Consider the following 27,843-nt stretch of genomic DNA (forward strand, 5'->3'; position numbering starts at 1 on the left):
ACAAGTCAACTTGTGTTGCCATGCCGTAAAACACTTCGTCCGAACTGCCAGTGAAGAGAGACAAACGGCCTGAAAGCATATACATGTATAGACGATGAAAGTAGGGTTATCAAAACGCACTTTCATTTTATAGACAGTATTCTAGTCTTTCTCACGATGATCATAGAGAATGTTGAAGCCCTGAAGTCGTGGCTGGCAAAACTACTGGAGCCAATGTGAGTGTTGAACTGGAAATGACATTTAGCTCGCATGCTACGTAGCTACGTTAGCTAGCTAGCTAGCTAGCTAGCCAGTTGGTTAGCCAGGCATCAATGTGGGGCTTGCTAGAAACTGATGACAAATTCTCGCACGAGTTAGCTAACCACCGTCGCCGCTAGCTGGCTGTTTGTAGCAAAGAGAGACAGCGCTTTTGTTAAACAGGCGAATGCTAAAGATTAAATAAACACTGTGCACGATGTAGCACGTTTTGTTGGTGGGTTATTTTGGGACAGCTCAGCACGCAGCTGGCCCAACAATATTTGACTTTATCCCAGCTCTGAAGCAAGCCATGAAGCTGCAACAGATAGCCTAACTCGTCTGCTGCTGCTACTTGTGATTAAAATAGTAGTAACTGTTGCGTGTGATGGACTTTTGCAGCGTTATGTGATATGTGTGTTGCATTTGTTAAAACTGGAATTGTGTAATTTTCTGTGCCAGTCAGAGTCATACTTTTCTCCCTCTCTTTCAAATGCAAATGACTTTCTGATAACAGTGGGGTAAAGATACTGTCAAAGAAGTCTCATACATGCATTGGTGGATGTGAATGTGTAACACAGTGGCTCTGTGTAGGTGATGCTGTAACAGTCCCACTGACTGTCTTGAAAGTGCTGCCAGTGTTCTGTGCTCTCATTCTCTGAGGGAAAGTGGGATCATTTTGGCTTTACAGGGAAACTAGTTGAATCTTGGTGGGCTTTTTGTTAACTCTAAATGACAGTTTGGAAATTATAATTCACTCAGAACTGAAGAAGGCCCTTTGATGAGGGGTTCGATGTCTTCCAGAGTCCAAAGTCCATTTGCCTTGGAATGAGCACTTGGAATATAATTGGCTGAGCTTTAGGGACATTAACTGTTTACTTTTCACTTGCTAATTTGTGATCACTGGATGCCTGCCTGCTCTTTTACCTTGTTAAATACTGCTACCCCATTGTTTGAGGTCAAGTAGCAATTGAAGTAGTTCTGAGAGTGTCTTGGTGATTTGGTTAAAGCCCCATGACTTGCTGGTTAAGAGAGCTTCGAGCAAAATTAAGCATATACAAGGATTATTAGGCTTTTATAATGTTCTTCCTCACAAGCATTTGCAAGGGTTTGACTTGGTACTGAATGGTATGATATATTATTATACAGTTGGGTTTTGTTTTGAGAGTGTTTGCATGCATCAGTATATGGACACCACAGTAGCACACGTCGCTGGCAAACATTAAACTACAGTTGGTTAAATGATAAAGTAGTGTTGTCAAGATACTGGAATTTATAGCTTTTATACAATATTATAATTAATTTTGATATTCAATACCCTGTTTGATACCACAGGCAACACTGACACAACATTGAGGGCATACATTTTTTTCATAAAAGATAGATATAACAAGGATGCATGTTAAGAACAACAACATCTAAGTTAATTTAGATCTGGTGGAGGTGAAAATATGTGGCTGTTTATTGTTGCATGTGTCAACTCGCTGTCAGAGGAGAGCAAATAGCAGAGAGCTAGTCCTGCTGTATGATGCTGCAAAACATGTGTGTCAGACCTGTTTCAAATATTCAGAATCAACATCTATTGATATATCGGTGTTTTTTATTTGCTATTGGAAATGTAACTCCATTTCCTTTTGCACTGTTATAATAACATACTAGGAAGCTGAATTTCTAAAATCATATATCTTTTAACCTGCAGATGTGATGCTGACCCATCTGCATTAGCCAACTATGTGGTGGCTCTTGTGAAGAAGGACAAGCCGGAGAAGGAACTGAAAGCACTTTGTGCTGATCAGCTTGATGTCTTCCTACAAAAAGGTATGAACTCCCCAGAGAGCGTTTGTGTCAGTGTGAGTGAACGCAGCATGCTCTTTTGATATCGATCGTACCATTTGCTGGTCAAGAAAGTGATAAGGAAATTTTTCTCCCAGCAGATATTTTGATCTTTTGACTAATGAGGGATTTATTCATTTATTTTTCTCCCTCCACAGATAATGGAGGCTTTTGCAGTTATGTCATAAATCTTCTGGGAATCATAGCTGGTGGCACTTTGGTGTTTCATCGGTCTGATTATTGGCAAATAGGACACGAGGGTTAGGTCAGAAAAAGCTTTATGTAAACATGTTCAAGTAAAAAAAAAAACTTTTAAAAAAAGCATAATAGAGATAGACGAAGGTTCAGTCAGAAACATAATTAGTCTGAAAGACGAGCTTCATTCCACCTTTAGTTAACTGACAACTGGGGTGAGGAGTGTAGTCATGTTTAGCCCGTCAGACACTATATGCAAGTCAAGTCATTTTATTTATATACCACATTAAAACCAACAGGAGTTTCAAAGTACTTTCCAGTCATAGCAGATTAGTTTAAGGTACCTACAAGGAAATAATACAGTAATAAAGAGCAAATGGTCACAAAGCAAATTAACAAATCAAAGTAATATAATAAGAAATTAAATAAAACCAACAACAGTTTATACACAATAAGGATGATAATTGTAGAAAAGATGAGTATTTAATAAATTTGGGTTAGCTTGAATTTTGCAAGCAGACATTATGTTAATGCCCATCAGCTTTAAGTGGTGACATGGCCATAATGCATAGAAATTAATTTAGACCAGCTTTACAATTCCTTCCAGACCATAAGCTTAAGTTACACATTCAGAGATGCAATGAGCTGTATATTATTAACATCTACCAATTTGTGGGACCCTAATATGGCCACCAGAGGGTGTGTTAACATGGTTTGAAAGGACCCCTCAAATGTCTGCAGGCTGAACTACATGAAGCATCAACTTGTTTTGCTAGAGTTGGATCGTGCTGTCTTTTTTTGTATGATTGATAAGATTAAACTCTTTCACTTTACTTTGAGCAAAACTGCTCATGATTCAAGTGGAAGATTGACTTGAAATTTCCTTTTGTCATTCCAGAGACGATGGGATTTGTCGATAAGCTTTTTGAATGTCTGACAACCAAGAACTACCTGGGAATTCCTGCTGCCAAGGAGGCTCCTAAAGAGGAGGTGAAACCACCAGCAGTCAAGTCTGATGTTGTGGAGGTGAGAAGAATTCATTTGCTTTATTTGGTCCCTTTTTTGTTCAGCAAACTATTCATTTTGAAAGTTCTTTTGTAGAAAAGTAAAACAATAAAAACCTTTGAACAGTAATAGAACCACCTTCTGTCTTTTTTCTCCTCAAGGCTGAGACTCCAGAGGAGGACAGAGAAAACAGGCGGAGGAGAAGTCCTCTGAGAAACCGCTCTGACTTCAACGAGTCCAGGTACGGTTGTGGCTTCAGGGACATGTTTCCTTCAGTTAGATGTCCAAACACGAGGCCTGTCCAAACACGAGGCCTGTCCAAACACAAGGCATGTCCAAACACAAGGCATATCCAAACACAAGGCATGTGCAGATACTAGTCCGGCAAGTGAGACATATGGCTCCTTAACCCCAGACTCATGATAGCATTTCCAACACACAGGGACTTGACTTCTTACCGCTGACATAAAAAAAAACATGATTTGCATTGTCTAGCCATGTAGAGATCTTGGCATATGGATACATTTGCGTGGTTGGTCTGAAGTCCCATGAGTCCTGCTTGTAGCTTGATGAGGGCCCAGGTGTCCAGTAACCTGTCCCCTGACTATAGCATGACTAGTGAATAACAGATAACTGCTGGTCTGTCATTCAAAACAACAGCTTAAGGGTTTAATGAGCTTTATGCCATTCATTATTAAACAGTTTCACCACATTCACTCTGAGGTTATACTTCATCTTGCATATATGTCTTGTGGTTTGGCAGCTATAAGCACATAAACATAATTCATATTCCCTCTAACTCATCAACTGCACAGGAGCCGCGATGACAGGAGGCGAGATGAGCGCAAGCGACGCGACTTCGATCGGCACGGAAAAAGTGGCAGCGACTCCCACCGCGAGCGGGAGCGCCACGAGCGTCGCAGGGGAAGCCCTCGGGGGAGGAGCTACAGCCGCAGTCGGAGCCGCAGCCGGAGCAGGAGCGGCAGCCGAGGCAAGAGCAGGGACAGGGAGCACAGAGGAGGTAGAGGTGAGAAAGTTACACCCCCCAAACACACACAGCCAATAACAACAGCACAGGGGACCAGACCCAGGGGTGCAGAGAGGATCTGAAGCTCCTGTCAGCACAGTTGAACTGTGCATTAGTGATGCAGAGGTGCAGCTGCAGACATCCTGGGTGTGCTGTTGAGAAGAGACCGAACAATTTCGGATGTGGTTGTTATTTTATTGTCTATTGGATTTCTGGTCGGTGTTGCTGGGAGTTGTTATCGATAAGGAGCAATGTGGACGGCTTTGCAATCATATCAGTGGGGATTCAACAACACAGGCTGGAACTGGCCTTATTACCCGCAAGGTTAATCTACATCCCTGAGTGTTTGGCATGATGAGTGAAGTAGTTTAAAACTTTTTTCTGTCCTCTGCTACTCTTCTGTAATACTTGTAATACTAACTTGTGCTAAAATGTCTCCATTTCTGCTCGTCTTCGACAGACTTCAAGTCAAAGTTTGAGTTGGAAAGGAAGGACACAGACTGCTACAACTCCTCCACCACATCCGGCTCGCAGCAGCAGCACCCGCCACCTCTCCTGCCCCTGCCCACACCTCCGCACCCCTTTTCCTCTTCTTCATCGTCCGCCGGAGTTTCGGGAGCTGGAGGCGTTCCTATAGCAACACCGGCTCACCTGCCCGACAGCACGACAGACAGCTGGTCTGGCTACTACGCCGCCCAGAGGCAAGATGGTGTCAGCAAGCCGTTTGGCAACAAGGGTCCTTCACTCAAACAGCGTTGCAGGGATTATGATGGTAGGAACCAAGTGAATCAACGTTTCTTCTTTTGATTTCTGCTTTTATTCCTTCCCTCCTTCTCAGAGACTATTGTAAAGTTTGCCCTGCTATGGTGAAATCTACGTTGTTATCTTCCCACGAGAGTTAATGATTCCCCTGTTAGTCTCCTCACTAATGACCACTGTTTAGCGCTCCCTTCCCCAGAGACAAGAGGGTTCAAAATTACCCTGTCCCTGTAGCACACTATCTGTCGAAGTCCTCAAACACAGCCACAAGGGACCCAGATCCTTAATGAGACTGTGGGGTAAATACATGCACTGTAGGTGTTAGCTGCCATGAACAAGTACAACCCTTTTAATCTGTCATCTTGTTTATTTATTCTCTTTTATTTGTTTTTATTCTTTTCTGTCTCTTTTGAGAATGAGTTTGATTTCCAGGGATGTGAAACTGTTTTTGACTTTAGGTAACAGAGTTATCTGATGAGACTAAAAGATAAACCTCCTCACTACCTACATGTGCATTTCCCTCCCTCACACAGAAAAGGGATTTTGCGTCCGTGGCGACCTTTGTCCATTTGATCATGGCAACGACCCTCTCATCGTCGATGATGTCAATCTGCCGAGCATGATTCCGTTTCCACCCCCGCCTGTCATGCCCCCCGCCGGCCTGCCCATGCCCCCCATCACTGAGCCACCCCCTCCCCTTAGGATGCCTGCGATGCCACCATACGGCCAACCACCACCACCGGGTGTCTTCCCCATGACTGGTGAGTAACACCACCACATCAGTGCATTAATGACAACTGATGGAAACTGCATATGTTTGATGTGAACTGTCACAGTTCCAGTTGCTTTTTGATGAATGTGAGAGCGATGGGTGAATGCAGCTAGTTGTAGTTACTGTCCTCCTGGCGCTTGTTTGCACATAAGACTTGTTTTTCTTTCATGTCTGGAAATTTGCTGGTTTTATTGAGAAAGGTACATTTCATGTAACTTCCGGTCATCTGTAAGTGATGTCCACTTTACTGGCTTTCAGCACCACTTTAAGTCAAACACTGCAATTATACTGATTTTAAAAGATGATGATCAGAATTCTTTTTTTTCTTTTCTTGTAGTGTAGTCTTTGATTCTTTATGTTTTTTTTTTTTTTTGAAGTTGTAAAGGTATACTTTCACTTTCTTGGTTGCTATCGTGACCCTTGTTTTTTATTTATTTTAAATATGTGCTGTATTAATCAGCATAATTTGTAGACGACATTATCTGACATAACAGGTTCTTCTGGGTTTTTTTGTACCTGGTGGAAGGAAAAGCCTTTCATGAGGCTGACCTGTTTCTTGCATAACATTCTGCTTTTCTGTTCCACAATAACAGAGCAGCACATTTTAGTTCAGCATATTTTAACTTCGTGACTGCCATTTTAAAAAAAACACCCTGCTCACTCAGCATGGTGGAGAAATAAACATCACAATTTGGAGGCAGTTTGAGTGCAAAATAATCATTTTATTATTTTTTTGATGGTAGGCTGTATGAGCATCTGTGTTTTGAGGATTGATGATGTCTGACACATCAGTTTAGACTTGTTCCACATCATTAATAAATGGTAAATTAATAGCTAATCAAACTTCAGTTATTAACTATTTCACCATTGATAAACTCTGAAATGCTTTATGAACCATTTGTTGAGAAATTGTTTATTGTAAAGTTACAACTGGTGTTTATTATACTTTGTAAATTATTAATATCTGCAGAATAGTTAATTTAAACATTATCCGGATGGTCATTTTAAAGTTGGTGTTTATAAACCTTTACAGTTGCTTTAAAAATGATTTAGAAAATATTTTATTGTTTGTTAACAGTCAAATAACAATTAACTGAAGTTTAATCGACTTTAAATTTACCAGTTATTAATGGTGGTTGTAATAAGCTGTTACCTGTAGTTTAAACACAAGGCTCACTGTCATACCTGCGATATACCTGAGACATTAGCTTGGGCTTGTGTCTCCCTCAGGACCCCCACTGATAGCAACCAGTGGGATCGATACCCCCAACCACCAAACGGCGATCACTTCTTCTCCTCCTATCGGACCGCCTGGTGTGGGGCTGCCACCTACTCTTCCTCCTCCTCCTCCACTTCCTCCCTCCTCGTCCTCATCTGTGTCTCTTCGTCCCCAATATGTCCAGTCTGAATGTAAGCAGCAACGCTTTTCCTGTTCAGATTGGGACTTTCTGTGTCAGTGGCTATTTCCCCTTCTGACTTCTCTTTAATCTTGTTCTTTTAGTTCTAGTAAATCAGACGTGATAAGTTAAAACTGAGCCACAGTGAGTTGTATACTGAAAGTTAAGTAGCTTTCGTAGACTTTGAAATACCCTGTGTTTCTGTTTTCTGTCATCTGAAGTTGGTTTGTGTTCGACGTGTACGCAGAGTCGTGTTCATGTTTCCTCAGGCTGCAGTAACGTCTGTTGACCAGCAGGCAGCACTGTTAATTAACCTAACAGACAGTTAACATGAACTCTGCTGCATCTTTATCGTGCTGAGTGCTTTCCCTGTAATTCAGCTCATGAATAATTACACAGTCATGCAGAAAAGCTAAGACTTAGTTCAAATGGAGTGAATCTACTTTGAGTTAATTACAAACTCGGTTTTTGACCTTAATTTGACTCGGTTTGTCAAAACTGTCATGAAAGATCCCATTTTGTTAAAGTAAAGCAGGTCCAGGAAAAGAGTCACATTTCAACTTTTACAATTATTTTTTCTGTTAGTTTTATTTATTTAATTTACCGCTCTGGTCTTTACTGATTTACTTATTGATTCCTGATCAGTTTTAGTCGATGTGGTTGTAGCTTGAAAGCCGGCTGCAGCAACAGTCTGTCATCATCTTAAATGATGAAATAAAATAATATTTGCACGTTATTCATTTTCATTTATGTCTTTTTAAGTCAAATAATAAACCTGCTAATTCTGCTTGCATGGGCCTGATGTTCCACACTCAGTCAGGAAGCACTCGTGTGTCAAATACATTGCATTCCTGGACTTTAAAACCACATTGAGTAGAAACATATCTCAGCATATTGTGGATGTTCTTACTTGAAATTATAATTTTACAGACCTTAGAGTTGGCAGTAATTTAGACTTTTTTGTGTGAAGTGAAGCCATGCTTAGCTATGCTTCTTCCTCTTCACCATGACTCCTCTTTGTTGCAAGTTTCCAGCAGACACATGAGTTTGACGTCATTTGAATATAATGATAAAAGGAAGTGCTCAGTTTTGAGGCATACGGTTGAGATGTATCGGCAGTTTGTTAGGTGTCACTCCATCGAACACATTTGAAAGCCTCTCATTCCTGTATGAGTAAATCACTGAATGCCAAACAATGCTTTTATTACATGTGGGGCTGCAGGATTTATTGTGTCATTTTGTTCTTCTTGGGTCCTTTTTTGTGCTTTTTAAAGGTGTTTTCACAAAGTTTTCTGACAGTTAAAAAGTGTTACCAGTTCCCTCTAAGCCTGTTTATTCATGAGTGTGTCTCCATTTTTTGCACATTAGATAATTATGATCCAGAGGGCTATAACCCAGAATCCCCGGGCCTGACTGCAGCAGGTCGTAATCCGTACCGTCAATTCATTCCCCGGGTGCAGACGCAGCGATCCAACCTCATCGGCCTCACCTCCAGTGAAGGACAGGGCTCCAGAGGTAACCACTATCAGCCTTTTTAGTACTGACACTCCTCACCAAAACAATCCTGGGTATTGATTAGAAAAGTCCAGAATTTATAAATGTAAACACTTATGTTTGATAAATTATTTGATGTATGTATTATTGTTTCTACATCTTCTGTCTGTTCGTGCGTCCTCTAGCTGCCAACATAGTGATCCAGACGGAGCCTGCCACTGTAGCCAGCACACCTGGAAGTAACGTGTCCCGTTTCAACACGGATCAGGACAATAGGAAGAGAACCATGGGACCCAGTACAGCTGAGGGACCAGCTGCTAAAAAACCCTGGATGGAAAAGTAAGGACTGAAAGACACACAAACATTTTAAAAGTCAGTCTAAAATTAGATATTAAAATCTGCCGTCTGTTCAGGATCAGTGATGTGTGGTAGAAGGCAGACAAATAAACTGAGATTCTACCATCCAAATCAGAGACGTTGTCCTCACTTCACACGGCAATAAAGCACTGCAGAGATGGGACAGTGATGGTCCTCTGGAGAAATATTTCCACAGCTAACACAGCAGTTACTGAATATTTTATTTGTGATAAAGCTCGGGGATATGAAATTTCCACTGCTTGCCCAGAGCGATCATTTGCACTTTATACCTTCCCCAAACAGAAGCAGGTATTGTGAGGACATTTGAAGAAACTGGCTTGTTGAAATCTGATCATACAAATTGGTGACTCATAGGTCAGGAGCTAATCTTTTGTCTCAGCTGTGGGAAGCAGGTTCACACACACACACACACATCCTCATGACTGAGATGCTTCCATTGGTGAGGCTCTACTAGTAATCCATCTTGGGTGACAAGCGGGGACGTGTGGTCAGCTGTTACAGTTTGTAGAAACTTCAGCATGAAGGCAGAAACCTGAACCTCAGGTCATCAATCTGGGTTCCATTTCACTGCCCAAAATGATCACGGGCTTTTTCCAAAATAAATGCTGTGGAATACTGAAGTTGTACAAATCACAATCTTCTTCTCGTTTCAGGCCGAGCTTTAACAACCAACATAAGAGCAGTTTCCCCAAGAGGTATCACTATGTGAACACCAAGTTGGAGGTGCGCAAGGTCCCACGTGAGCTCAACAACATCACCAAGCTCAATGAGCACTTCAGCAAGTTCGGAACCATCGTCAACATCCAGGTAAAATGCTTCGTTTGCTGCTGTTCATTAGTGAAACCTGTACAGGGCTTCAATTGTCTTTTCCTTTTTTGAGAGGATTATTTGTAAAAATGTGGGCATGATTGTAAAGTAACTGAGAGTTGGAGAGCTTTACTTGCTACTTTAGTTGAAGAAGTTCAGCTCCACAGAAGAGTCTATTTCATCATATTCACATATCTGACCCGCACGCTTTCCAGGTGGTGTTCGGCGGCGACCCAGAAGCAGCATTGATCCAGTACACGAAAAATGAAGAAGCCAGACGGGCCATATCCAGCACCGAGGCGGTCCTCAACAACCGCTTCATTCGCGTGTACTGGCACCGTGAGCCGGGCACCAACGCCACGGGGCTGCAGCAGCAGGAGCAGGGCTTAGGGAGCCAGGCGATCGGGGCAGCGCCCAGCCAGGGGCCGCAGCACAGCTCTATGCAAAGGGTTAGTATAAGAGCTGAACACACGGATGTCCTTCGTCTTTTCTTACTGATCTCTTAGTGTTACCCCGTTTCTGAAACCATCAGATCAAGCAGCACAGTCCAGCCGCCTACGTGTTGAACAAGACTGTGCCCAAGCATCGCCTGCCAGCGGTGGCTGGGATCACAGCTACAACCAAGCCGGACAGCCTGAACCCAAACACAGACACTGTCACTGTACGTTATAGTCTCTGTACGTGTGTGTGTGTGTGTGTGTGTGTGTGTCAGGTGATGTCAGACGTGGGGTTGAAGTAGCATGTTCAAGTAGATTGTTCTGTTTTGTTTCTGTTGAGTTGGAATGCACTGCGTTTTCTGATGATAGAGTTACTGTTTTTTGTTTGAGTCTGGGGGTTCTGCAGCAGGGAGTGATATAGCAGCTGTTTCTGGTTAATACATAGGATTTTACTCTTTTATCAAAAAGGTCTGTGTCGGTATGGATCTTTGCCGTAATGTTGTCAGACACTTGGAATATGATCCCGCTCTTTCAGTGGACTTACTTTGATGGTTAAAGATGCACACAAGGACGACTTTGCTGCGGCTGAGGCGACCTTCTGGACAACTTTCAGAACTTTTTGTATTGAAATCCACTTCGGAACATAAATGTCTTTGGAAATTCAGTCATTTCTATAGCTGTCAATACATTTCCATAGGACAAAAAGAGAAAATGCCACCCTCATGGTGGTGCCAAAGGAGGACCATGAATGTCTGCACAGCATTGCATAACAGTCCATCCAATAGTTGGACTTTCTTGTTTGTGTCTGTTGCAGCTGTCTATCATCTCATCTCCCATCTCATCTAAATGTGTCGCTCTCTCTTAGGTGGCGCCTGCACTGACAAACACCCAGAAGAGCCCCTACACCTCCATAGGCCTGAAGTCCTCCTCAAAGAGCCTTGGGAAAACTGGAAAAGCACTAGAAGCGCAGGAAGTCCTCAAGAAGAAACAGGCATGTGCTCGATTATTAATACAAATTTTGACTGGTGTGATAATGGCAGAGCCGGGATTAGAAGGGATTTGTTTTTCTGAGGGACCATCGATGAGAGATTTAGTGTTTATTCCACCTCAGTGACGATATTTTATTGATTGTGTTTCTTTTCGTTTAGGAGGCATTAAAGCTCCAGCAAGACATGAGAAAGAAGAAGCAAGAGATGTTAAAGACGCACATCGAGTGGCAGAAGGTAAAACTGGCTTCAAGACTCCTTCGTCTCTCTCTTCTTCACCCTCTCTGATTCTGCCTTTCACACCTCTGCCTCTCTCACCGCTTGTCCTTCTTCTTCTTCTTCTTCTTCTTCTTTCAGGCCTTGATTAATCGCCTGGAGAAGAATCGAGGGATGAAACCTGAGGAGAGGGCCAACATCATGAAGACACTGAAGGAGCTGACGGAGAAGATCGCACAGCTGCAGAACGAGATGAACCCTAGTCCTGCCTCGCAGTCGCCCGGCGCCAAACCCAACCACAGCCAGTCCAAGACCAAGACTGATGTAAGTTTTGGCCCTTTCTTGGTAGGTAAACTTTTGGTAGATTTTAACATCAATACACACCTTCACTTTTCTTGTTCATACACTATTCTTGCTGTTGTAGGACTGTGAATTAAATGTGTTCTCATTTTACGTGATATGTGACCAGGCTCAGAAGGAATTGTTGGACGCTGAGCTGGACTTTCACAAGAAACTGAGCTCTGGAGAAGATACAACAGACCTCAAGAGGAAACTGGGACAACTACAGGTGGAGGTAATACACACACTCGTGAAAAGAAACATTTGCTCTGTTTTTTGCTGCATCCAAAGTGTGTTACGTAGCCTCGACTCGTCCTGGCAGCGCTCAGACGAGGTCGTCAGTGTCACAAGATCAGCCGAACAAGAACATGGCTTTTGTTAGTAACACCCTGCCTGGCATGTTTCTCCCCTACACCCCACCCCCACCCCTGTGGGTGCTAAATTAGCTTAGTTGTTAAAAATGCATACTCAACCCTCCCACCCATCTAAACCCAACCCTCCTTCTGCACATTAAACTGCAGCCACTTAAGCAAGCCCCGAGGAGCAGCCGCTAACGAAAGCCAAATCAGACACGGGTCCTACGCTGATGGAGCCCCGTCTCATTAAAGTTTGAGCTGCTGGTCCTTGTAAGAAAATCGCGGGATGACAATTAGAGGGAGAAGTGAGGGAGGGACAAATGGAAGAGAGAGTGGTTGTGAGGTTGTGGAGTGGTTAGGAAGCAGGATGTCACTTAAAAAATGGAGGAGTGACAACTAATGGCGAAGGGCAGAGAGGGACGGAGGAGGCGACCAGACAAACATGTAGAGAGTGCTGACGCTCCAAGGATGAGGAAAATGTGTAACACTTTGTCTTTGCTGTAGTTTACTACACAAATTAAGATTTGATGTCATCATGCTTGCATCAAGTCACAGTCTGTTTTCCACATCTGTTCATGATGATTTTTTTAACACGGCCAGGTGGCGCCCATTTATTCAGCCTGTCGGCTGTTTTATAACATCAAACCTTGCGATCTGTCCTCCTTCAGGCGACTCGGTTGGGTCTGATACGGCCTCCAGCGGGTCGAGGCCGCGGCAGAGGGAAGATGCCCCTGGAGCCCGGCTCGATGCACGTGGGCCGCGGCCGGGGCCGAAGCCGGGAGATGATGGCTCGCAACGTGAACCGCATGGTGGTGGACCACAGACCCAGAGCCCTGGCTATTCTGGGGGTCACTCAGGAGGAGAAGGAGGAGCTGATGCCTCACTTTGTGGTGAGGACAGTGCTGTTCATTTTTGTATTGGTTAGATAAGAAAGATTAGATATTAAAGGGAAGTTGCATGAATTTAAACTTGATTATTGAACATTCATTCTGATCTTGAAATCTTAGAAATTCGGTGAGATCGAGGACGTCCGTGATCAAGACGCCAACAGTGTCGTCATGACCTTCAAGACGCGAAGCGAAGCAGAGAATGTGAGTCACTGTCATGACTCTAAATCAGACCAGGTTTGTTTTGAGGTTGTACTGGCAGACAATCAATGAAGGCTGTCATTGCAACTTGCCCTCTTCCTTTGTTTTGCAGGCAGCTAACCAAGGAGCCAAGTTCAAAGGTCGTGTGCTGCAGATTTCCTGGTTCAAGCCCAAGACGCCCTCTGTTACAACCGAGCCAGAGGAGGTGGAGGCTAAAGATGAAGACAGTGCGGTACGACACATCACACTGGAGCGGTTAGCGTGGCTCCATGTGTTATCATAAGTAGCACACAGTCACCCAGATTCAAGGAAACTTCTAGAAGTTTTAGTTATATTCACAGATTTCACTTGAGCATTTCTTTCCAGTGCTTCTAAATTTTTCACAGCAGCTCCCAATGGAAAATCAGGGCAAGCCTCTCAGTACTAAGAGCATCGTAGCCCTTTGAGTAAAACTGCATTACTGTCAGGTGAAATCCGCGTACTGTATTTTCATGTTTCAGAGTTTTTGAGGCTTGTGCACAAGAAAGTTTAATGACCTCGGGGGATGATCCCGTCACTTCACTGTGCTTTGTACGATTTTTAGAAATCTTTGATAACAATTATGACAGTATGTCTGACAGTGGATCTAATAATTATGGCAGATATGTGGCACAATGTAAAACACTGTCGCATAATAAGTTTAAGAATTCAAAGCTGATCAGAAGATTGCTGTTTTTGTTGGATTTTCAACAGAAGGAAGCCAGCTCTTACTTGCCCGGTGAGGAAGAGGAGGAGGAGGAGGAAGAGGACGACGATGAAGATGACGAGTACGAGAGCCGGTCTTGGAGACGGTGAAGGTGCCGCGATTCGTCGTCGCCTGCTCTCCAGAAGAATCAGTCATTATTTTTCCCCACATTCAAAATCAGCTCAACTGAAGTCACATCTTCTTTTTTTGTTCCTTTCCAGTATTTTGAAACAAAGTAATTTTAGACTCTAATCAAAGTAAAAAACATCTTTACTTTATTGTACATGAGAAGAAGTTGAGAGGGCTGATGGTTTTTTTATCCCTCGACTAATCGATTATTTAAAGCATCTCACTTTTGCTGAGAAAGATAAATGTTAAGTTGTTCTTATAGATAGAAATAACCTATGTACGTTTCGATGTGCTTACCAGATGATAAATATCAGTAATGCACAACATTTGTGTCTACTGTGAATAGGTATTTTTATACATACTGTATTTAAGCTCTTTTCTCACCAGTTTTTTAAAGATCTTGTCCTCAGTTCAGGGACAGCCATTCCTTCACCGATAGAACATTCTCTGTCGCTACCAGAGAGATATTTATTTATTTTTCCACTGCATCGATGCACTCTGCAGTACCTACATTGGCACGGCGTGGGGTGGTTCTCCATTTCACTTTGCTCACAGTTTGTTTTGGTATGGGTTCGCCCACGAAACATTAAAGGATCCTGCTATGTTTGACAGCGGCTCTCTGTCCTGGCATGAATTCTTGGTAATTTGTGCATGTTGTATTCCTTAAACAAACAGCCACCGTACTGTACCGTGAGCACACGAGAGCCAGTGCAGGCACAGAAGGATACCAGTGCAATAGAATAAAATCCAAACTATGTTTACAGATTGCCGTGTGTCCGTGCACGTCAGATACAGTCTTGTAGTTAATTCTCCCCACTAAATGTCCAGTGCCACTCTGTGTAAATATGAACTCCCACACAGGTGTTCTTCATCTTCTACAGGAGTGTGTAACATTTTCCACTTGTTTAATTCTGTCTGCTGGTCGTTCAAAAGGCCGGACAGGACAAGGATCAGATCACCCATTTCAAAAGAACAATGTGAGATCCATAGACAGGTGTTTGAATGTAATACTGAACAGTTGATTTTAAAATATATATATATATATATATATATATATATATATATATATATATATATATATATATATATATATATATATATATATATATATATATATATATATATATATATATATATATATATATATATATATATATATATATATATATATATATATATATAAAATTTCTTTGCCTTACACAATCAGCAGATGGCTGAATTTTTACAAGATTTGTGATTTACTTTTGTAAATTTTGTAAATGCTTCAAAGAGAACTTACTGTTGTAATTATTATTATTTTTTTTTTTTAAGTTTCTTTTTCTGTCATTTTAAGCGAATGACGAGGTTGTGTCAGGTAGAACAGGTCAAGCGAGAGTGATTAGCGTGTCTGCTTATTCGCAAGAGTTTTGCATTTGTGTTGAACCAGTCCACGTTGATATTTCACTAAATTTGTCACTGAAGTAGCACATTTCTTTTAAAAACACTTTGAAAGCTGCTCTGAGCTGTGAAGAAAGAAAAAAACACTCTGTTGAAAAGCACCTCATGATATTATTGGTGCATTAGTGCAGCTGAATATTGTCGAGCACCTTTTGTGACAGAATTTGACTTTTGCGTTTTGCCTTCTTTTCACATACTGTATTTTAGAATCCTCAGGGTGGGAGGAAAAGTAAATGTGCTCGATGCAAGTAATTACGTTTTCAGCCAGTTTTGTTGCTTTTCGGAATCAAATAACTCTGTTTACATGCAGCCTGTTGAAGTGTCGTTTTACGTGTGCTCATCATAAATCAAGTGATCATATCCAGAAACATAACCGGATGAACGAAAGCACCAAAGCAAAGGAGAGAATTTGACTTGGGTCAGTCACACTACTTTACTCAGACATGCCGGCAGAAATGTGCATGTATGTGGAGTCTGCATGTAAATATACATACAGGTTTCTGTCTGCGTGTGAAAACAGTCGTACTGATGTACTAGAACAGATCGGTCCTTTCTTCTGTGGCAGCACACGTGACAGGACACGATCAGAGCAGTGATTTCCTCCCACCTACACTGTCGGTAGCGCTCTTCTTTGGATTGCATATCTCGCTGTTGACTGATAACTCAGAAGCCTCCTGCCAGTGACCTCATGTTCCCAGTATCATCTCTGTGGGGGTCAAAACCCAGTTTCGGGTGTACGATGGAAGGGCGGAAGCAGAATTTTCTCATGTGATTTTCTTTCTCACGAGGTCGCTGGCAGTGTGGATCGGACAAACCTGGCAGGGTTCTTGCTTGTGTGAGTGAGGATTCAGGGAAGGTCTCTCCCCCACTTTTTGTACTATCTTCTGTATGCTCCTATCACACAACGGTGTAAAAAAAAATGTAAAATGTTTATTGGATAATAGTTTTGGATTTGTTACTGTTTATATTTGCAGGATGTGGATGTATTTTCTTCATGTATTTTGTTTGTAAAAAAATGGATTTCTAATTTACTAGCATGTTTGCTTTTGCCAATAAAGATGGAGGAATTGGGTGCTTGTAAGAGGATACAAAAAAAAAGAAAGAAGAGAAGAAAAGAAAACTAATTTTTGGATTGGATCTTGGAAAGAAAAAAAAGAGAATTTTGATTTAAAGAAAGAAAATTGACTTTTTTTTTTAAAAAAAAAAAGTAAACATTGGCAAGAGGGGAAAAGATACGAGCAAAAGCATTCCAGAAAATATTACCTTAAACTCTTGTGTGGTCTCATTTATTTCACATGTTCACAGATAGAAATCTGTACAGCAGATAAGATTTCCCTTTTGACTGATTATAGGTAGAGTTCACCTGTAATGAACATCAGTGGTGATCTTCTCTCCCCTGAGCTGCTGGAAAGTCCGGTGGAGTTTCTCAGCAAAACCACATTTGCAGCGTTTTCCTGAACAACAGAAGCAGATGTTTTGTTTTTGGGGCGAGCTTATATTTTAATTGTGGGACACTCGCTCGACCACCTGAGCCAATCACAGCCTTGTAGAGCCTTGACATCGAATGTACTTGAGAACTTTGAGTTTGTTTAAATTAAGTGTAAGTTTTGGGTTGTAGAAAGATCCGCACCTCTTCATTATGAGACACCAAGCTGTTCATCACAAGCAGTTTGGGGTTCATCATCTAACAAAGAGATCATTTGACATGCAGCCCAGAGACCCAGGGATTTGAACCAGTGACCTTCTGTTTACTGGACAACACACTCCACCTCCTGAGCTACAATCAGTGTCGGTGCTTGCATGAAATAAAAAACACACAACTTGATTAGCTACATCATCAGGATAATGCCGCCACTTATCATCAATGCAGAACATTTATCATATAATATGTTGTCATTTCTACAAAGTGAGTCATCATAACATATTTTCATGACATGTTTATGACTTTCTTCAGGTGTTGGTGGAGTCACAGGGGAGACATTTATAACTGTGACACCACAGGATATTTTTATGGGGACAATTTCAAGCGACAAGATATTTACTTTATTACTGACTTTGTTGATTCAACAGCAAACAGGATGAGAGAGGACGACACACAGAAAGGACCCCAGACCAGGACTGGAACCTGGGACTGCTGCAGCGAGGACAAAGCCTCCGTACATGAGACATCCTCTCTACCAGCTGAGCTGATGAACCAATCAATGTGACTACCAATAATGTGTTATTCTCACTACTTCTGTACAGGTTTTAGATTCAGATTATAATCACAAATGGGGGAAAAAATATTTCAATACCTTCCACTGTATCTGTTCTCTGAAGGAGAATAAACCATCATTACACACACACTGACACACACAGACACACACACTGACACACACACTGACACTCATGCCCCCAAACAAATCCCACCACATCAGAGGAAGAGACCTCTGACGCTCAGTTTAATTACAGCAGCCAGCGACAACGACATATTAAAATATCTCTGAATAATTTATGAGCCTTTCTTACTTTAGGAAGTCAAGTGAAAACACTCAGAGTCTCTTCAGTTTAATGCAAGGACTCTCGGCTCTCCCCGGGGGAAGGGATTTCAAACCGGGGCCCGGGCGGCGCAGCGCTCCCGGCAGCTCCCGTGGCGGCCCGGTGAGTACGAGGTGAAGGAACGAGCACCGGGGGGAGGACACAGTCTGACATCAATATTTCATAGTAGGTATGAAGAAGATTTGACAAAAAAAAATAAAAATAAAAATAAATTAGATCCACAAGTCTATGTTTATTGAAGACACAGGTTTTTTCTATGCAGATGACCCCTCACAGTGTCGACCTGGTGGCGTGTCTGCAGCCCAGATGGAGCCGCCGTCACATTTAACTGCAAATACGACAACACTGTCCATAAAACAGGTCAGAAGCAATCTTGAGAATATGACGAGCGGAGAGGTGACAGAGCTGTAAACAGACGAGCACTGAATTATGAATGGCCCCAGCTGGAAGACAAAGGGTGAGAAAAGGCCCTTCAGGGTTTATTCAGACCAGCATCTCATAAATCCAGCGGGATCAAAACACACAGCAGCTCACATGAGGCCTTTCCTTCGAGGTTCAAGGTTCTTTTATTTGTCATTTTACAACAAACTCGAGAAGCTGCTCTGTTGTCTGGTGGTACGACAGCGGATACTTCTGTATCTTTTGCCACAGGACAGCAGGGTTAGGAGGTATCAAACAAACTGTAAGATAGAAAACATACATTGCAAAATAAGTTCATGAAAGACTTCAAAAATGCATCAGATCTTTTTGTATTTTTTGGCTTTTTAGTCTTTGATTTGGGACGTTTTCACATATAAAAACAATCTAATTACTATAAATACCAAAACAAGCCGAGATGTTCTGAAGAAACACATCACAAACACTGACAGAAGGTATTTTGGAACATTATTAACATCACGTCACTAACAAACAGAAACATTTAGGTTTTAGAAAAGAAAGCAACAAACTTAGAAGCTGCTCAGCAGGATGCATGATGGGAAACTCTGATTCTCTCAGCACTGTGTTACAGGTAACAGCCCAGTGGTGTGTTCACAGTAAAGTTTGTAAATGTAATTATAAACCTTGAATTTAGCATTTTCAATTAAAAACACATTGCAAGTAGTATTTTATGAGGGAATTAAACATTTTTTTTCTGTATTTAAAAAATGATGGTTGTTTAAAGTTACAGTTTTTCACGTGTTTTATATTCAACTTGCAGTTAACAGGATAAATCTGTAATTAAAAAAAACTGTGGAATTGTTATTTCTTATTATTTTGTTTAAATTCATGGTTTGTTTGTAATTTTAAGAATGGTTTGTGTTTTTACAAAAATCAGGAAAATCTGTAAAATAAATGGAAAAAATAAATTAAATGTTTTTGTCGTTGTTTTGTTGTTGTTTTTTTTGTTTTTGCTATTACACATTGGATGTGTAAACTTGAGGTCTTGATGCCATTTAATGAACATTTTTTGTTTTTAAAAAAATACTTTGAAAATCTGTCAAATAAATGTGATACAAACATTAAACGCATCATTTCTTCTGGGTGACTGTTCATCATGTCAGGTTCCTCCAGCTGCTCCTGCAGTTTCTCTCTCTGCAACAGGTTTTACCTGGTGAGAAAAAAAGAGCCGTCGGCTGTTTTAATCTGTGTAATGAATAAGAACATGCCAACATGGTAATGGATGCCTGCCACCGTGCTGCTGAATTATTCAGAGTCTGGGGAACCAGAGAGGCGGCCGGCAGGATCGGATGGACCCGCTGTGTCATCGGTGCGCCTCTGGCCGCCTGGCTCCTCTTTCGGCCCGTCCAACCCCGGCTCCGTGAGCTTAAACCCGGCGGCCACATGAGAAGCCTGTGTGGAGGATCGAGCTTTCACATGGGCGGAGAGGAAGGACGAGGACCTCGGGTCAGCCGGTCAGCAACCTGCAGGCCTGAGATACAAGTCAGAGCAAGTGGGCCGAGAACCAAAACCGCTGTTTCCACCCGGACATCCATCTGTGGAGCCGGGCGGTGCTGCGCTGTCCGTGGTGCTGAAATCAGCGGGTGACGCTGTTTCACACGTGAGAATCTAAGTGACCCCACAAAGAGTCTCAGCTGGTGGAGCGTCTGGAACTCATGCTGAACAAGACGAGCGGTGCGTAATCCTGCGCCAAGCGCGTGGATGAGTTCAGCTCGGGCCATAACAACACAAGTTGTAGAAAAACGTTCTTAAACGTCATCAGTCACCAATGAACAACGTTTTAATAGAATATTAGAGTGACTCTGGTTGCGTTTGTTCGACGCCTGCGCATTGGGGACTACATTTTGCAACTTGTAAATTGAGCAGAGGAGCAGGTGGGAGGAGGAGGAGGAGGAGGAGGGAGGCTGAAAGAGGAGGAGGATGAGGAGGGGAGGAAGAAGGGGGACGCCGGGAGGCGCTGCCGGTGTGAGCTGCTCAGTCTGGTGAGGGAGAGCAGAGGAGCTGAGTAGCTGTCCGCTCCCCGGCGTTCATGTCAGGGGCCACTGCGAGCTGCGTGCAGGGAGGAGGATGATGACCATGAACGGCAAGCAGCATTTCTCCATGCACCCGGCTCTGCACGAGCCCAAGTATCCCGGCCTGCACTCAGGCTCGGAGGGCATGCGCAGAGTCTGTCTGCCCGCCCCGCAGGTACGTTCAGGTCGGGGGGTGAGAGGAGGGGAAGACTATCACACTGGAAATGTCTGTAAAGTTGATTTGACAGGACTTTGTTCTCTATCCGCTCTCTCTCTTTTTCTCCCTCTCTCCTCCTCTCTCTACTCTGTGTCCCCCCTCCCCCTCCCCAGCCCCCCTCCTCACCCACCTCCCCTCTCATCCACATGTCTATTCAAGCAATGCTCTTCCTTTCATATTAATTTTTATGACTTGCGCTTTGAGGAGGGTTCTGTCCTCTCCTCGGCGCTGCTTGCCTTTGGAAAATGTTTTTTAGATCCTGAGCTGCCTGACAGAATTCCCCACTGACTCCAGTATGCGCACTCTTGCTTGCAGCTGCAGGGCAATATATTCGGAGGCTTTGATGAGAGCCTGCTGGCACGGGCGGAGGCTCTGGCGGCTGCTGACAGCATTGTCTCTCACGGCAAGAGTCACCCGTTCAAACCAGACGTGACTTACCATACCATGAGCAGTGTCCCCTGCACCTCAGCCTCCTCCTCTTCCTCCACCACCGTGCCCGTCTCCCACATCCCCTCCACCATCGCCTCCCACCATCACCACCACCACCACCACCTCGGGCAGACTCTGGAGGCCGGGGACCTCCTGGACCACCTCTCCACCAGCCTGGCCGTGACCGGGATGGGCGCTCCGGAGCCTCCCGGGATGACCACGGCGGCGCACCACCACCAGCACCCTCACCACCACCTGCAGACCATGGGGCAGCTGCACCAGGCGATGGCCACCATGGCGCACCCTCACTCCCTGTCGGTGCACGGCGGCATGGCGTGCGTCAACGACGTGGAGTCGGATCCGAGGGAGCTGGAAGCGTTCGCCGAGCGCTTCAAGCAGAGGAGGATCAAACTCGGGGTGACCCAGGCGGACGTCGGGTCGGCGCTGGCCAACCTCAAGATCCCAGGAGTGGGGTCTCTGAGCCAGAGCACCATCTGCAGGTTCGAGTCCCTCACCTTGTCCCACAACAACATGATCGCGCTGAAGCCGGTCCTCCAGGCCTGGCTGGAGGAGGCGGAGGCTGCGTACCGGGAGAAAAGCAGCAAGCCGGACCTTTTCAACGGGAACGAGAGGAAAAGAAAGCGCACGTCCATCGCCGCGCCGGAGAAGCGCTCTTTGGAGGCGTACTTTGCCATCCAGCCGCGGCCCTCCTCGGAAAAAATCGCGGCCATCGCCGAAAAACTGGACCTGAAAAAGAACGTGGTTCGAGTGTGGTTTTGCAACCAGCGGCAAAAACAGAAACGAATGAAATACTCTGCGGTGCACTGACTTTCACACATCATGAATAAAATAGCCTACTACATTTTTGATCGAGTGATTAATAATAGCCTCAGTAACTAACGAACAGGGATTATCAGCAGCTCCTCACGTCTCCTCTGGATTATCTCCAAAAACACTCCGCTGTCACTCACTCTGCTGGCGCGCTTTTTCCCTCCCTCTCCAACTTTTCTTCATGAACATGTGGACTTCTAAATGATTGTGTTGATGTTGTCGATCACTGTATGTTGAACACTAAATACGAACCTTCCCGCCCTGACAGTTTGTCACATTCAGGGACGTTAAACGCACCTTTAAAAAAATAACAAAAAACAAAAAACAAAAAAACAAAAAGAGAGTTTGGAGGTGAAGGAGAAGATGATTTCATGGAAAGATAACTGATTTTTTTTTTCTTCTTCTCTGTTCTGTTGGTTGAGATCAGAGTTTGTATCTCCACGTCACTGGCTCACCTGTGCAGAAGTTCACATCACACCTTTAACTGTCTCCACTTCTTTATGTTTCATTCCATCTGTGAATGTGAGTTCATGCGAGAGGTTCAAACCACCTTTTTATTTATTCATTTCTATATGTATCTGTTTATTTATCTATCTGTTTATTTATCTATCTATTCATTTCATGTATTGTCTTCTGCCCTCTTCGTGAACTGTGTGATGGTCTTTTACGCACAAATATGGACAATTACCGTATAATGCTGTCACGAGACACGACACACCTGAGTATGTTGATCTTGAATTGTTTAGAAAAAAGGAAACGACACCGTCAAGTCTGAGGCACATCCGCGTGGCTGCTGCTATATTTTAGTATTTTGATGTGAACATGTTTTTTTTTTTTTGTTTTTTGTTGGAGCATTACAGGTGAGCTGTATATTTATTATAGAGCCCAGATATATATGAATACAGTATATTTAGAGCTACGTCACCTAATTTAAGTATTTATTATTTCCTCACTCTTTGAGTTCACTTGAAAAAATAAATAAATGTGTGAAGTTTTAAAACTTAATAAATCATTTGGTTATTTTCTAAAGATTTCTCTGAAGCAGCGACTTTATTATGTTTGTGCTTTATTTTAATCACGTGCAGAATAAAATAGATCCTGATTTTCTCCCTGAGAAAAAACAAAAACAACATCATATATCTTTGTTTGTTTTATGTGAACTCACCCGGTTGTTTTATTTATGACTCCCAAAGCTCTGCTGGGATTAAATATGTATTGTCGTACATGATATCAGCACCACAGAAGGAGAGGCCTCCGTCCTCACAGCGGTTTTCACGCGTAGGAGCGCAGGAAGCTGCGCGTCCCGGCGCGCTGCCCGATGACTCCCTGCTCCTCTCCTCCCCTCCTCACCCGCCTCACCCTCATTTTTTAAATCTCTGGCTGTAATTAGCGCAGTTTTTAATTATGGATGCCCTCATGTCACCGGGTTATGTCGTGTGTAAGCGTGGGGTTTGAAATTATTAAGTAATGACGATGCAATATTAATTATATATTGGTATAAAACGAGGTAATGCGGAGGAGTCGGGAGCAGAAGTGTGACTCTGGGGAGAGACGACAGCTTCACCGAGGGGAGGAGAGAAAAAATGGACATTAAAGTTTTTATTTTTTTCTTGTTTGAATAAGTGAGTATTTCCTCCTATTATTATTCTACATTATCATGTATTAAACGTGTAAATACGGGCCTGTTGTTCATGTCATTTCTACAGACAGCGAGTGTGTCGCATTTTAATTCGTCCGTGCGTCTGCGTAATTCCACTGGAGGCCCAATTCGCTAAAATCAAATTTTACTCGCAGTTTCCCAAATATTCTCAGCGGCACATTCTCCCAATAATAAGCAAACATTTCAATAAAAAGGATAGTAATTAAAAATAGATAAACAGGTCAAGTTAAAGCTTCCTCTCTCAGCATCATGACCCGCGGGTGAGTGGATTTTCCCACCGAGACTGTCGGCGGGTTGTTGATCGATACACTGAAGCGTTTGTGGCTCTTATTAATATTCTCTTTGATGCTGAGGAGTGATTAATAATAATTAATGGTTATTATGTTTTAAGAGGGAGGGAGGAAGGCGAGATAAAAAAAAAGTGTTTATCCCATTTTATTCGTGACGTGGAAGAAAAAGTTTCGTCATGAAACAGACGCGGGCCTCGAACGCACCACGTGTCTGCGGTGAGTGAGGTGTTCCTGACGTACATGAGAAAAGGCGCGTGGGCCGTGTGAATAATTGATCCGTGTAATACCCCATATTGATATCATAACGTCGTCCTGCGCGGTAAGTCGAGCTGAAGGCTGGAGAGCATGTGGAGACTGAGCGCGCCTCAATTATTCAGCAGCAGCTGAAAGGTATATTGCGTTTTCTCATGCAATAATGGAGGTGTGTCGGGCCAATTTGTGCATTATGTTTAATATGAGAACTCCGTCTGAACCCAGGCTCATGAAAACTGACTTAAAACAAAAGAATTAAATTTAAAAAAAAGTGTATCAGTAGAATTTAGGAGCTGAAATACTTGTGGAGAGGTTGAAGATTGTTAAAGGTGCGCTGTGTAGTTTTGTGGAAGATGTTTCAATCAGAAGAGAAAAATCTTCACTGGCTGAATAAACAAACTGACCTTAAAGGAAAACACAGTTTATACTGTTTTACTTTGTTTATGTGTGGCGGACCCTGCCACCTTTCTAACTTCGAACAGTGTTCTGGGACTTTATTTTCCTCTGAGAGCAGCTCGTTTATTCAGCTATACAAAACCAGTTTGTTTTATTCCCTCATTAATATTATCAATGTTACAATTCAGACTTTAACATTTCTACATAGTGCCCCTTTAAAAAAAGGCAAATAAAGAAACCTAAATTTAAAAAATACAAGAAGAAGGAGAGATGATAGAAAGAGGAGAGAAGGAAACAGAGACGTCTGTGTTTGCTTGAGCAGGGATGACCATTTCTGACAGAATGAGGCTCCGTCTAATTGCTGAAGTATGCATGCACGTACATATACATGTAGTCCCTCACACACACACACACACACACACACACACACACACACACACACACACACACACACACACACACACAGGCTGGCTGTCATCTTTGGGAGCAGAGTGCGGGAATGTGAGGAGGGGTGGGAGCCCCAAACACCACCCGCTCAATAATTCATCTGATGCCAGCAGCAACAAATGTGACCGGAGCGATGGGAGACAGCTACCTCTGCGCTCCCTATTAGTCACCTCCTATTATCATCAGAGGCCAAACCTACTGCTCCAGTCTATACACATACCTGTGTGCAGCACACACACACACACACACACACACACACACACACACACAGGGAGATTGTGTTACTCTCTGGAAACTGGAGGCCGGGCTGATGGATGTCGTTTTAAAGCTGCAGGAGGAGACGCTGCTCTGCTCTCCTCTGTCTGCACGTCAGTGTGTGAATCCACATGATGTGTGTGTGTGTTTCTATTAACACAAACAGATTATTGCTCCACTATAACTAACATATAACAAGATTCAACCCAAATAATGATATTCTGGTGATGTGATCGACTGAATCAAACAACTCTGAGGTATTTAAATGTTTTCCTACTCTTTTTGAAATTAAATAATGTTAAAGGGGAACATCCCACTAGGAAAGAAAGAAAGAAAGAAAGAAAGAAAGAAAGAGTTTCCCATTGGAAAAATACAGACACATATCTTTATGCAGCTGTATAAACTCTGTACATCTACATATATAAACACTGCCATACAACACAATATCATAATTTGTTGGTTTATGCAGATAAAAGTAAACTAAATGAATAAAATGAATATTTCAGTATACAGTATGAATTCTCAAACTGTCTCACTCAAGTTTAAAAATTAAATTCTGTTCCTTAATAACCTCTGAGAGGAAACGATGCTTCAGATCATTTGTTTTCTCTTCGAAGCTTCACATAATGAAGCGCTCCATCATAAAGGTATTTCCATCCTGCGTCGTCCCTTCAAATCACCAAATGAAGAGAGGAAAGCTGGAGATATTATTTACAGAGACCTAATTTCAGCTTCAACCCAGAATAATTCTTCTTCCTCACAATATCAACACAGATAAAAGTCGGATTCTTTGTCTTTCTCACTAAATCCACACAAACCTCACTGAAAACAAAAACCTTCTTGCAAACTTTCTTCTTTTTTTGAGCTAAATTTAGAGTGAAAACTGTTGAATTTACCTCATGCTGTCTTTTGCAGATTAAGATTTCAAAGACTTGTAAAAACAAGTAAACTGACAAACATCACATTCAGCTTCAACATCAGACTTTGACTTTAGTACTTACTGAACACTTCTTCCACTTCTGGTGGTTCAGCAGACAAACAGGACCGATCGGCACAACAGTGTCACACAGTGGTGAAGCAACGAGTCGATGAACTGATGGATCCTGTCAAAGAAACAATTCTGATAATCAATCAGTCACAAGGACATTTTTCAGTTCCAGCATCTCAAATCAGAGAGTTTCCTGTTATTCTCATCATAAAACAATATTTGGGTGTTTTGCTCCGGATGATTAATAAAAATAACATATGAAGGAATGAAAATGAAATAATAAAAATAATTTCAGTATTTATAATAAGAGATGAATCTTATCTCGTGTCACTTTTACTTACTAACTTTATCAAATAAACCAAATCAATGATTAATGAGTAAAAACACTTCCATGTCCTGAAACATCACCATTGATCCGTCATTATTTCTCTAAGCTTCAGCTGTGCACAGAGAAACATTTCGAGTCTCATGTCTGTGTGAGGTCAAGCTGTCTGAACACAACATGCATTATGCAGAGACATGACGGGACGAGAGCGCAGGCACAGATCCGTCCTCTGCTGCCATCATCAACAATACATTTATCACATTTCATCATTCATCCAGTTTTGTTTTTCTCCCCAGCAGAAGTTCTTGAACCCCCAAAAATACAAAAATAAGAGTCTGGAACTGTAAAAGGACGGAGGAGGGACTCTGTATTAGAGACACTCACAGAAACTCTCTTATAGGCACTTGTTTAATTCATTCAGCGGGCCTGAAGAACAGTATTATACACCGCATTCATTATTCAAGTCCTCTCCATTATCAAAGTGCCCAGAGAAATAAGATTAACCCAGCCAGAAATAACTCACTGTGGCGTGATTTTTTTTTTCTTTTTTTCTACAAAGCACTTAGCTGGTCGGTGCAGGTCTGCACACAAACTCAGATCAGAGTGTATGAAGGTATAATCACCGTACAGTCTGATGAACAGAACAATCCTCTCTAAGAAAATGTGGCTGTAGTGTAGTGAGACGGAGGAAGTGAGGAAGAAGGAAAGGAGTGTTAGAGAAGGAAGGAGGGAAGGGAGGAGAGAGAGTCAGAGTGAGAAGATGGAAGAAAAAAGATCAAGAAAGGAAAGAAGAAGATGTAAAATAGGAAGTACAGGAAGGGATGAGATGAGACGGAAGTGGGAGAGTTAGGAAGCAAGAAAGGAAGGACAGGGAAGTGAGAGAGAAATGACACATGAATGGAAAGAAAGAAAGAAGAAGAGGAAACGAGAGAATCGGGGAAAGAAACAGAGTGAATCCCTGACGGTCCACACGTCCGTCATCCTGACCGTCTGGGTTTAGCTCTTTTTTATTTCCAACTTTATCATGTCAAGGTGAGTGAGTGCGTCCCTGCCGGCCGGACGGCCTGAAACTAAACTCCTGTGACAGCAGGAGCACCCAGAGGAGCTGCAGCCGGGGGAGGAGGGGAGGAGCGAGGAGGCTCCGTCCCCTCC

General features: G+C 42.8%; 2 protein-coding genes and 1 long non-coding RNA gene across 9 annotated transcripts; 2 read left to right on the plus strand and 1 right to left on the minus strand.

Annotated features, from left to right (window-relative positions):
- Window positions 1-17: 17 nt before the first annotated feature.
- rbm27 (RNA binding motif protein 27) lies at window positions 18-14,939 on the plus strand. Of its 6 annotated transcripts, XM_037119344.1 has the most exons (22): window positions 19-215; window positions 1,934-2,052; window positions 3,161-3,288; window positions 3,429-3,508; window positions 4,083-4,294; window positions 4,755-5,066; window positions 5,587-5,814; window positions 7,056-7,118; window positions 7,170-7,235; window positions 8,591-8,737; window positions 8,902-9,055; window positions 9,748-9,901; window positions 10,117-10,350; window positions 10,434-10,562; window positions 11,204-11,329; window positions 11,487-11,561; window positions 11,682-11,885; window positions 12,010-12,114; window positions 12,904-13,125; window positions 13,243-13,359; window positions 13,436-13,555; window positions 14,056-14,939. In XM_037119344.1, the coding sequence occupies exons 1-22, from the start codon at window positions 157-159 to the stop codon at window positions 14,155-14,157; spliced, it is 3,156 nt and encodes a 1,051-aa protein (XP_036975239.1). In that variant the 5' UTR covers window positions 19-156; the 3' UTR covers window positions 14,158-14,939. The 6 variants fall into 6 exon arrangements, with proteins under 6 accessions (XP_036975241.1, XP_036975239.1, XP_036975236.1 ...); XM_037119341.1 differs by having other exon boundaries at window positions 7,056-7,235; XM_037119342.1 differs by having other exon boundaries at window positions 7,056-7,235; window positions 11,682-11,864.
- Window positions 14,940-18,698: 3,759 nt separating this feature from the next.
- Window positions 18,699-26,490, minus strand: LOC119030745. Of its 2 annotated transcripts, XR_005078401.1 has the most exons (3): window positions 26,380-26,490; window positions 19,650-19,739; window positions 18,699-18,831 (listed from the first exon to the last, which is right to left on the minus strand). It is a non-coding gene; the product is annotated as an uncharacterized LOC119030745 (long non-coding RNA). The 2 variants fall into 2 exon arrangements; XR_005078400.1 differs by having other exon boundaries at window positions 18,699-19,739.
- On the plus strand, window positions 20,072-22,682 carry pou4f3 (POU class 4 homeobox 3). Its single transcript, XM_037118566.1, has 2 exons — window positions 20,072-20,776; window positions 21,134-22,682. Exons 1-2 carry the CDS (start codon window positions 20,657-20,659, stop codon window positions 22,073-22,075), a joined length of 1,062 nt encoding a protein of 353 aa, XP_036974461.1. The 5' UTR covers window positions 20,072-20,656; the 3' UTR covers window positions 22,076-22,682.
- Window positions 26,491-27,843: the final 1,353 nt, after the last annotated feature.

The sequence above is a fragment of the Acanthopagrus latus genome, chromosome 13 (genome assembly GCF_904848185.1).
Source record: "Acanthopagrus latus isolate v.2019 chromosome 13, fAcaLat1.1, whole genome shotgun sequence".
Classification (NCBI taxonomy): domain Eukaryota; kingdom Metazoa; phylum Chordata; class Actinopteri; order Spariformes; family Sparidae; genus Acanthopagrus; species Acanthopagrus latus.

What these genes read in the sequence shown, in the direction of transcription:
- pou4f3 (XM_037118566.1), top strand. Translation starts at nt 20,657, where the DNA reads ATGATGACCATGAACGGCAAGCAGCATTTCTCCATGCACCCGGCTCTG. An exon ending in TCTGTCTGCCCGCCCCGCAG is followed by an intron (nt 20,777 to 21,133) that starts GTACGTTCAGGT and finishes TCTTGCTTGCAG; the next exon opens with CTGCAGGGCAATATATTCGG.
- rbm27 (XM_037119341.1), top strand. Translation starts at nt 157, where the DNA reads ATGATCATAGAGAATGTTGAAGCCCTGAAGTCGTGGCTGGCAAAACTA. An exon ending in TGATGTCTTCCTACAAAAAG is followed by an intron (nt 2,053 to 3,160) that starts GTATGAACTCCC and finishes TTGTCATTCCAG; the next exon opens with AGACGATGGGATTTGTCGAT. An exon ending in AAAAAACCCTGGATGGAAAA is followed by an intron (nt 9,056 to 9,747) that starts GTAAGGACTGAA and finishes TTCTCGTTTCAG; the next exon opens with GCCGAGCTTTAACAACCAAC.